At 40.2% G+C, this 11,894-nt stretch overlaps 1 protein-coding gene across 8 annotated transcripts in view; it reads right to left on the reverse strand.

The window, feature by feature from the left end:
* The window catches only part of AGBL4 (ATP/GTP binding protein like 4), a 1,449,848-nt gene extending 1,439,133 nt beyond the window's left edge, over positions 1 to 10,715 (reverse strand). For 6 of the 8 annotated variants that reach the window (XM_017955920.3, XM_017956149.3, XM_017956028.3 and 3 more), the window contains exon 1: positions 10,529 to 10,715. In XM_017955920.3, the coding sequence (XP_017811409.1) occupies positions 10,529 to 10,562 (34 nt within the window). In that variant the 5' untranslated portion in view covers positions 10,563 to 10,715. The remainder of the gene's footprint in view (positions 1 to 10,528) is intronic. The other 2 variants (XM_017956009.3, XM_017955972.3) reach the window with 1 other exon arrangement.
* Positions 10,716 to 11,894: the final 1,179 nt, after the last annotated feature.

Genomic DNA, 11,894 nt, shown 5'->3' on the forward strand with positions numbered 1-11,894 from the left:
AAAAGCTTTTTAGTCTTTTATAGGAAAGTTTAAAACATTTACAATTGTTAGTAGGCTGCAAAAAGTTTACTAGCATTTCCCATAATCACTGCTATTCTTGTAGCGGTACATCATTGGTAATGGCACTACTAAATTGAGAAGTTACAGTATTACAGCTTAGGAATATAATTCCAATTTTTATTAAAATTATTAAGTTCTTCCTATATGTTTATGACACAGGGACTGATGTTCCATCCAAATAAAATTACAAAATTGTTTTCTTAAAGCACCTGGGGTAGTTACATGACGGGAGAAGATCTTTAAACATGTATAAAGCTGTATATCTAATAGAATGAAAGGTACCAATTAATCCAATTACTTAGTGAAAACAGTTTCTCCTGTACTATATACATTACATATACCTCACAACCCTATTGAATAAAGGACTAGTATCTCCATTTTAAAGATGAAAACTGGGTTAGAGAAACAACTATTACACATTAATTGGTAGAGTTGAATGTTTTAAATCTTATCTTTGTAATTTCAAAATCCATGCCTTATTTATGTCATGCTGTCAACAGAGACAGATACATCCACATGAGGTTTTAAAGGCAGGGCGTGGTGGTGCACGCATGTAATCCCAACACTTTGGGAGGCTGAGGAGGGCAGATCACGAGGTCAAGAGATTGAGACCATTATGGCCAACATGGTGAAACCCTGTCTCTACTGAAAATACAAAAATTAGCTGGGCGTGGTGGCACGCACCCGTAGTCCCAGCTAGTTGGGAGGCTGAGGTAGGAGAATCGCTTGGACCCAGGAGGTGGAGGTTGCAGTGAGCCAAGATCACACCATTGCACTCCAGCCTGCCCGAGTGGGACTCTGTCTCAAAAAGAAAAAAAAAAAAAAAAAAGATAAACAAAACAATTTAGGAGCCAGCATTTGCTTTGAACCTGCTCTAATACAAATGTTATTAGATCAACCCTTTTCACCAAAGTATTCCTACGTTCAAGATCAGTTTCCTAAATAGACCTCATAACTAATGAACAGAGGATTTGTTTTGTTTTTTTTTTTTGAGATGGAGTCTTGCTCTGTGCAATGGCGTAGTCTTGGCTTGGCTCACTGCAACCTCCACCTCCCAGGCTCAAGCAATTCTCCTGCCTCAACCTCCTGAGTAGCCGGGACTACAGGTGCACGCCAACACGCCCAGCTACTTTTTGTACTTCTAGTAGAGATGGAGATTCACCATGTTGGCCAGGCTGGTCTTGAACTCCTGACCTCAGGTGATCCACCCACCTTGGCCTCCCAAAGTGCTGGGGTAGGCGTCAGCTACCATGCCCGGCCCAGAGGATTTCTTAATTTGAGCTTCAGGATTTCATACCTTGAAATCATTTCAAATTTTTGTGTGCTTGCACATAGTGTGCATTTCCATGAGGAAGAATGCATTGGTTTTTATCAGTTAATCAAGGGAATCTATGACTCCAGAAATGTTTAAGAATCTGAGGAGAAAGGAAGAAATATAGTCTTTAGCTCTGTTAATAGGTGTGCAATTTTAACAACATTCTAAGTGAGCATTATTCTCTCACCTCCACAACTTTGTGACGCACATGTTGCTTTCCCTGCCCTTCATTCCTTCTCTCCACACTTCTACCTACCACCTCCACTGGGCTAATTCCTTCTCATCATTCAAGACTCAATTAATTTGTCCCTTATTCTAATCTAAGACACCTTCCTGAACTACTACCACTACCCCCAGGCTGTCAGGGAACCATTCTCTGGCCTCAGAATTCTGTGTACAACTCTATGTTGCCCGAATGATAATTTTCTAGCTCTATTTCTCCTCCACTAGGATAGGAGCTCCTTGAAGGCAAGGACTTTTTCTAATACATCTGTGAATTTCCAGAGTTTAGCACAATTCTTGGTGCATACAAGGTATTCAATATAGTTTTGAATGAACAAGTAATTTTAAAAACAAATAAAAACCCTGTGAAACAGAGTGAGACCTTGCCTCTACAAAATATTAAAAAATTAGCTGTGTGTGGTGGCATGTGCCTGTAGTTCCAGCCAGTTGGGAGGCTGAGATGAGACAATCACTTGAGCTGGGAAATCAAGGCTGCAGTGAGCCATGATCATTCCACAGCATTGCAGCCTAGATGACAATGTATCTCAAAACATAAATATACCCAAAGCAATCCTAAGCAAAAAAAAAAAAAAAAAAAACAAAGCCAGAGGCATCATATTACCTGACTTCAAACTATACTACAACACCACAGTAACTAAAACAGCATGGTACTGGTACAAAACAAGACACATAGACTCATGGAACAGAATAGAGGAAGCAGAAATAAAGCTGCACACCTACAACTATCTGGTCTTTGCCAAAGTAGACAAAAACAAGCAATAGGGAAATGACCCCATATTCAATAAACAGTGCTGGGATAACTGGCTAGTCACATGTAGAAGATTGAAACATATACAAAAATCAACTCAAGACGGATTAATGACTTAAATGTAAAACCTAAAACTATAAAAACCCTAAAGAAAACCTAGGAAATACCATTCTGAACATAGGCCCTGGCAAAGATTTGATGATGAAGACATGAAAAGCAATTGCAACAAAAACAAAAATTGACAAGTGTGACCTAATTAAACTAAAAGGCTTTTGCACAGAAAAAGAAACTATCAACAGAGTAATCAGACAACCTACAGAATGGGAAAAAATTTTTGCAAACTATGCATTCAACTAAGGTCTAATATCCAGAATCTATATGGAACTTAAACAAATTAACAGGCTGGGAGCGGTGGCTCACGCTTGTAATCCTAGCACTTTGAGAAGCCAAGGTGGGCAGATCACCTAAGGTCAGGAGTTCCAGACCAGCCTGGCCAACATGGCAAAACCTGTCTCTACTAAAAAACACAAAAATTAGCTAGGCATGGTGGTGTGCGCTTGTAATCCCAGCTACTCAGGAGACGGAGGCAGGACAATCACTTGAACCCAGGAGGCAGAGGTTGCAGTGAGCCAAGATTGTGCCACTGTACTCCATCTTAGGCGACAAAGTGTGACTTTGTCTCAAAACATAATAATAAATAAAAATAAAAATAACAAAAAGCGGGCAAAGGAGATGAACAGGCACTTCTCAAAAGACATACATGTGGCCAATAAGCATATGAAAAAATGCTCAACACACACATACATGAGGCCAACAAGCATATAATAAATGCTCAACATCACTAATCATTGGAGAAATGCAAATCAAAACCACAGTGAAATACCATTTCACACCAGTCAGAATGGCTATTACTAAAAAGTCAAAAAACAACAGATGCTGGAGAGGCTGCAGAGAAAGGGGAACACATACACATTGCTAATAGGAATCTAAATTAGTTCAGCTGCTGTAGAAAGCACTTTGGAGATTTCTCAAAGAACTTACAACAGAACTACCATTTGATCCAGGAATCCCACTACTGAGTATATACCCAAAGAAATATAAATTGTTCTACCATAAAGACACATGCACACATACATTCATCACCACATTATTCACAATAGCAAAGACAGGTAATCAACCCAAAGCCCATCAACAGTGGACAGGAAAAAGAAGATGTGATATATATATTCCCTGCTCTACAGAAGCCATCACCAAATATTTCCTTACACAAGCAACCACATCTATAATTCTCATGATAGCTATCCTTTCCAATAACCTATCTTCTGGACAATGAACAATAATAAATACTATTAATCAATTTTCATCCTTAATAACGGCCCTAGTGATAAAACTAGGAATAGCCTCCTTTCACTTCTGAGTCCCAGAGGGGACCCAAGGAACCTCTCTAATATCTGGCATACTTCTCCTTACATGACAAAAACTAGCCCCTATCTCGATTTCAAATTTTCCCATCAATAAACACGAACATCCTCCTATCACAATCCTATCCATTATAGTGGGTGGTTGAGCAGGACTCAATCAAACACAACTGCGAAAATCCTAGCCTACTCCTCAATTATTATATACATATATACCACAGAATACTATGCATAAAAAAGCCATATAAAGGAATAAGATCATGTCCTTTGCAGCAACGTGGAGCTGGAGGTCATTATACTAACGGAATTAATGCAGGAACAGAAAACCAAGTACCACATGTTCTCATTCATAAGTGGAAGCTAAACACTAATTACACACGGAGACAAAGAAGGGAACAATAGACACCAAGACCTGCTTCAGGGTGGAGAGCAGCAGGAGGGTAAGGATTGAAAAACCACCTATTGGATACTATGCTTATTACCTGGGTGATGAAATAACCTGTACACCAAACCCCACAACATGCAATTTATCCATATAACAAACCTGTGTATGTACCCCCTGAACCTAAAATAAAAGTTGAAATGGAAAAAAAATGAAAATACATAAATACATAAATAAAATAACACAGCCCATACATAGTAATTTCTTCCACAAAGCCATGACACAGAGATTCACCTATTACTCCTGAAAGAAAGACAAGCAAACTATAATTATTGGCAGGTTGTTTTTGATGTTCCCTTCCCCAAGAGATTTATTTCTATAACATTTTTCAAAATCTTTATTTAGGAATTTACAGTCTTATATAAAAGTTTTCAATCCTATATAAAATTTTAGAAGTCCTTTTGCGTTTCATTGTTTTGTTTTCCTTCAGGTGACATGAAAGTACACTTTTTTCCAAGTCTGTTTAGAGACTCAAAAGTATACAACCAATAGTTCTTAAATATATATGACCAATAAAAAACATCTTCCTTTGGAGTTTAAAAAAACAGAAATTTCTTTTATGGATCCCATTAAATAAATGAGGAATATAAAAAGCAAAGATTAGCATATTCCCATATGGTGAACACTATCAATGAATTACTGCAAGCTTTTAAACTTCCAATAATTTTTATAATCAGAAACATCAAATTCATCTAAGAATGAAATTTTTCCTAAATCTATATTAAAATTAATACTCCATTGCTGAAATTTAACACCTAATAAAAATACTCTGAAACTCACATAAAACTGCTATTCTTAAATGACTCAAAGACAAAGCTGTGATTTTGTTTAGAATATGTACGCAAAATATTCACATCCTCTGACTTTCTTAATATATATAGATCTTTAGTATCTTTCATTGAAAGTGACACTGAGCCACGATGCTGAAACTGAAGCAAATTACAACATTCATAGATCTCAGAAATACAGACATTATCCAAAGAGCCTTAGAAGAAACAAGCACATAAACTTTGTCAAAAAATAGCGTTTTCTGTTCCAATACTATTGAGATCTTAATATTAAGTTAAAGCTCACTTATAATATAGAAAATCTAAAAGTGACAAAAATATTTTAAACTTTTGAAAATATTTCCAAAAATGAATAAAATTACGTAAGTCCACAGTCCCTTTTCCAAAATCACCAAATATCTAACTTTGGCACCAAAACTAATTTGATAGCAAAACCCAACCCAATTTATGTGACTCTGTTTATAATTTTTATCCACTTACTGTGACTGTGATATTGATGTATTTGATTACACCGTACTATCTCATACCCCATTGGGGGTATTATGTAATCGACAGTACATATGCAGTATTGCCTTTCCATAATAAAAAGAAATTTGAGTTCTGAAATATATTTGCATCCAAACCTGCCAGATAAGGGACTGCAGACCTGAATTTCCTCTTCTTTTAAAGGTGATTTTCTACTGTGCCTTTAGGAAAAAAAATATTATCTTTCTCTCTCTGTTTTTCTCTCTCTCTCTCTCTCTCTCTCACACACACACACACACACACACACACACACACCAATTAAGATATCATTTCTTTGGGGGTGTAAGACATTGTATACTTTCCATAACTTATCTCTAATTCTCACCTTAAAAGTAGCTGTTATCATCCCCAGTTAACAAATACAGAAACTAAAACAAAAAAGGCTTAACTACTACTTTGTCCAACCACTAACACAAGCTATTAAACAATATTCTCATTTCTAAGGCTTTTTACAATTTCAACATTCTGCCTATAATTGGTTTCAGATTCATATAGAACTGCTTTTTGAAATAGACCCATTTATTTCACAGAGAGTGATTAAGGTCCATTTTAACAGACTGCATCATTTAAAAAAATGTTTGTCTACCAGGGCCTCCACAAAATAACTTGACAAAATAGAAAAACAAATTATTTTACCAGGTAATTAAAATAAAAGCTTTTTTTTATAATAGCTGCAACAGAGGGAGAAGAAGCTAAGAAAAAGAAGCAGGTGCAATCTTGCATGAGACTAATACTCCAACATGTAACTAACTGTAAGGTTTTCTTTTTTTTAGTATTGATAATCAAATTTATAGGGAAAAAGAAAAGTCCTGACATTTGTGTCCCCATTTTAAAGCACAAGATTTAAAAGAAGAAACTTCCTTTTGTAAATCTGACCCTCTTACAGAGCTATCTACATGCTCTGTAAAAAGCTTGGATATAAAAAATGTCAAATGTATTGCATATACTTTACATATAAAACCATGCGTAAGGTATTTTAAGTGTCCCTTCATTCCTCCAAGAAATTCCTCAAAATCTACTTCACACAGAGATCGGTCCTATGATAATAGTTCAGGTAACAATTCTACATTCTCCAAAACTTAATGTCTGTCTTTCTTCTGATAATAAAGCAGTGAAAAACCAATGAAGAAAAAATAGAATTTCTTATATTCATCATTGTATGTTTATATAATTGCTTTTATATGTAAAGTATATGCAATAAATTTGAATTTTTTATATTCAAGCTTCAAGTGAACTAAGGACATAACATTTATTGGACACTTCAAGTACATGATATCTAACATTCACAATTATCCTGCAAATATCATCCCCATTTTACAAATGAGGAAACTGAAGATCAGAAAACTTGAGTCCAACGTCCACATATAATAAGTCACAGAAGTAGGGTTTATACAAGGATCTGAGCCCATTTCTTTCCATTTCACCTTATTAGAATATGCTTAGTTTAGAATATTTCCTGTAAGGCAGGAATTTTCATCATGGCTATGATTTCTTCAGAAAGTGGTATATTGTAATACAAACACAAAGCCAAATAATGAATCTGGATAATATTCAAATTGTCAAAAAAACTAATCTTCCACTAATTATTTGCAGATCTTAATTATGTTGTCAACTTCTCTGTGCCAAAACTTCTCCACATATAAAACACAGAGAAAACCTTAGACAACTTAGAGAGTTGTTATGAGACTGAAGTAAAATGTATAAAACACTTAGTACAATGCATGGTACAAAACAAACACTTCATAAATGTTGGCTATTTCAAGTGAGATAAGAAATTACCAGATGGCCATATTTTGTATCGGGGGACTCCAGCCAGCAATAGCTGCACACCTAATCTAAAACCACTCAATCCTGAAACTGGACAGTGATTTAGTGGTAAAAGACAAGGAGGGTCAATAGAATTCTCTCTCTCAGAAATTTGAATTAAACAAAGACTGAGGCATTTATTCGCCTAAATGACCTGTCTTTTTACCATCACCAGTTTTCTACCGTCAATGTTACCAATGACCTCTCTGTTGCTAAATCTAGTTTTTTAGCCTTCATTTTGTATTGCTTGGCAGTATTCAGTCTACTGAGTATTTCGTTTCTCTTGAAACATTCCTTTGGTTGTGCTCTAATCTCTCCAGTTGAACCTTCTCAGTCTCTTTGGGAGGCACTGAAATACTGCAGCCACTCAACACTTCATCCCAGGCCTCTTCTCCCTCTAGGCAATTTCATCCACACCCATGGCTTGAGTAATTATTTCTATGTCAAAATAATTATCTCTATGCCAGTTTCTACTTTTCTTGTAAATACAACCAGCTTGTCAATCTCTCCACTTATTTGGATGTCCTAAAGATACCTCAATCTCCACATAGTCTAAAACCAAATTCATGATCTTTCCTCTCACACCTACCCAAAGCCCCTTCCAATACTCCCTATCCCAGTAATGGCACCACTAACTATCCAGTTGCACAAATTAGAAAATGAGAAGTAGTCTTTGATACTTCCTTCTCCATCATCCTCATATTTCACTAAGTCCTATTAATTGTAGCTCCTAAGTATTTCTCAATTCCTTCTCTTCATCTCCACTGCTACCTTCCAAGGTCTCTTTGTATGCACTCTTGTATCCTCTGTACTCTCCTCACTGTAGCTGGTGAAGAGTATATCCTATATCGACTCTTGTATCCTCTGTACTCTCCACATTGTAGCCAGAGTTGTTTTTTAATTATTCTAATCATGGCATGCTTCCATTTAAAAGCCTTCGATGGCTTCCCATTATTCTTAAGATTTCTGACCCAAATTCATATCATAGTCTACAAAATACTGGAAGATCTGGCTTCAGCATACCTCTTCTCTCTTCCCATTGCCCCACATGTACCCACACTTGTCTCCTTTCAGTTCCTTAAACACAGCATAACATGTTTCCACCAGTCTTGGGTTTTTTTGTTGTTGTTTTGTTTTGTTTTGTTTTTTGAGACGGAGTCTCACTCTCTCGCCCAGGCTGGAGTGCAGTGGCGCGATCTTGGCTCACTGCAACCTCTGCCTCCCAGGTTCAAGCGATTCTCCTGCCTCAGCCTCCCAAGTAGCTGGAACTACAGGTGTGTGCCACCACACCTGGCTAATTTTTTGTATTTTTAGTAGAGACGGGGTTTCACCATGTGAGCCAGGATGGTCTTGATCTCCTGACCTTGTGATCCACCCGCCTCGGCCTCCCAAAGTGCTAGGATTACAGGCGTAGTGAGCCACCACGTCCGGCCCTGTCTTGGGTTCTTTGCACATGGTTTTCCTGCTGCCTGGACTACTGTTTGCCCTTTTTTTCAATTATCCAATCCCCATCATATGTCAGCTAAAATATCACTTACAGACAATATTAGTAATTCAGTTATTCATTTAAGAAATATTTATAGAGAACATACTAAACACTTAGTTCTAGACACGTGGTATTGATAAAACAACACCCTTGTAGAGCTTACATTGTAGTGGAAGGAGACAGGAAATAAGTAATACAAGCAAGTAAATTAAATAGTATGTTCAAAGGCAATAAAAGCTATGAGAAAAAAAGGAAAAAAGGACAAGGTAAGCTAATCCAAAGCAGGGAAATTCCCAGTGCCTAACTTATTGCCTGGCATATAGTTAGCACTCAATAATATTTGTTGAGTGGATGAATGAATAAAGGAATGAGCATGTTCAAGTTATGAGGGAGCTAAAACTATAAAATGAGTATAGGAGCTACTCAATAAAACAGAGATGCCATGAAAGAAAGGGAAATAATGAAGGTCTTGAGAGATAATGGTTCCTTGAACCATTTCTGAGGGTGCCATAGTTTTCAGTTCCATTTTCTGGTGTGTGTATGTACCATAACCACACACACACACACACACACACACACACACACACACACACACCCCAGGACCGAAGTAATTCAAGTGGATCACTCTTGTAATGATAATACCCGATCAGGACACATATCCAAGGTTATGTATACCACTGCCAATACCCATCACACACATATCCCCAAAGCCACTGATTTTCTACCCACACACCCATGTCATTCCATAACATCCAGGTCTTCAGTGGTCAGCCTCATTTAGAGTCAGACTCCCTCCCATATACTCAAAACTGTAAAAACCTTTGCTTTCTTCTATGACCCTGTGAGACACTTAAAGTCAGTATCTCACAAAGCCCAGCCATATGCACAAGAGGTCCCCTCAGGAAGAGGATCCTGGGTCTCCCTTCTTGTCAGTCTCCCTGTCCCTTAAAGGCTATGTTCCACCCACAGAAGTGTGGACATGCACTCCTTTGATTCTGAATGACCTTCAAGATCACTGAACCCACATACTCTCACACTTAGGCTCCAGCCTCCTTTGCTAGGCTCCTAAAGGACTGGGGCTCTGGGTATCCCCTCAAGGCCTCTTGTCTTTTTAAGGACCTATACAAGGATTATTTGCATAAATTTCTCTGTGACCAGGGGTGACCCTGAGGACACCGCACATCCCCAAACACAAATACTCTAACTCTCCTTTCCATGGCACTGTCTGATATTAAAGTAACACACCTTCCACGTATACCTCCCTCTTTAGAGTCAGAGCCTCCTACTCCCACCCCTAGCCCAAATCATGCCCCTTTAGGGATCTCTCCCATGCTCCCACAGGGCTGTGTACACCCTTTCCATGACACGCCTAGCCCTAGGATTAGCCTTCACCACAGGTGATCCCAGGATTAGGGTCCTGTGTCTTCCCTCGGGTCCCAGCCCCTTCCGGGTCCACGCTCTCTCAGAAGTGTGCACACTCCCCCACACTCCCCTCCACCACCCTGACTTCGAGGTCCCTGACCGCCATTCAGAGGGGTACACGCCATCCTTGACCCCTGACCCTGAGGTCATAACCCACCGCGCAAATATACAGCGGAGCCTCCTCAGGAGTAGGACCATGCCCGAGTCCCCTCTTCCCTGAGACCCAGGACAGCCTGGCCGCCTCAGCCTTCCCCAGATCGACCGCCCCCACAGACCTGCTTCAGGCGCCGTCTGGCTCCCCTCCGCCATTTTTGTTGTCCCTCAGCCTCCGAGCCCACGCGAAGACCGCGGGGCAGTAGGGAGCGGGTGGTGGGATCAGTGGGCTGACAGGAGCTCCCTCAGGAAGACGCGGCACGACGGTTGCCAGGGCAACGGGCGGCCGGCGCGCGGGCGGCCAGCGCGCGGCTGAGGGCGGGAGGGACGCCTGGGAGGAGCGTGCGTCCAAGGCCCCGCCCCCGCGGCGCGAGCCCGGGCCTTAGCCGGGACCAGGGCTCCGCGGCGCTGCTCCTCCGCAACCCAGGCACCGCACCCTGGCAAGTGAGCAGGCTCCGCCACCCCTAGAGCGCAGGGGCTAGGTCTGTAGGGATGGCACTTTCCTTCTGGCGACCGGGGTCCTCGTACTGACCGCCCAGACTAGCTAAACTGGCTTTTCTGTGGTTGGTGCTCAACTTTGGGGACTTGGGACAGGTTTCTTGATTTCCCAAAGCTTCTCCCCTTGGCTTGCCTGGGTTACTTGTCTTCAACTGAAATGCACTGAAAACCAACTGTGTGCCCACCCCAGCCCAAACACACAGAGGCCCAAAGGGTTCTGGCTCCTTGCCCCTCCGCGACAGCAGCAACCCTCAACCCCAGAAAAGACTTATCCTTTTGCTGATGTATTTTTCAGTAAATATGGGATGCTCTTTCCCACCTTTCAGTAGTGACACGCCATTATCTTCTAAGATCAAGCTAGAACATTACCTCTCCTGACCAGCTCTGGCCTCCCACAATCCCCTGTATATGCCCTGTATTCCAAATGCTTTATGCATTGTTTGCTTCTCGACCATGAGCTCTCTGATACCTAGGGTTGATCTCTTATCTTTGTATACTCTACAGTGCAGCGTGGTGCATGACACAAAATAGGATGTCAGTCAATGTCTGCTGAATGGAACATGGTGGTAATCTGAAAGGAAGTGAGGTGGAGAGAGTGAAAGACGGAAGGGGGAAAAACGCTAAGAAAAATGTGTTGTTGAGTTGATTGCTTTAGTAGACAACTATTTTTAATCTTGCTGGAGACTCTGAAAAACAGGGCAGAATGTGTGCCTGCCATTGTCCCACTGAAGAACACGGAGGCTGGGGCATTTATGTCCTAATTTCTGTCTCCGTTGGTTGAGGGTTACTCTCCACCTTCCAGCTTGAACTCTCTCACATTTCCTGGTTATGCTTGCCAGGGCTGAGCAGACTTCTAGAGTTTGAGAGAAAGCCTTGAGGCAGAAATGCAGAGACAGACCAGAATGCCTTCTAAGTAAGATACTGGCCACATGCATGGAACTATCCATTCATCTGCATTAAAATCAGGGATAAGAATCTTGTACGGAAAGT

The sequence above is a fragment of the Papio anubis genome, chromosome 1 (assembly GCF_008728515.1).
Source record: "Papio anubis isolate 15944 chromosome 1, Panubis1.0, whole genome shotgun sequence".
Taxonomy (NCBI): Eukaryota; Metazoa; Chordata; class Mammalia; order Primates; family Cercopithecidae; genus Papio; species Papio anubis.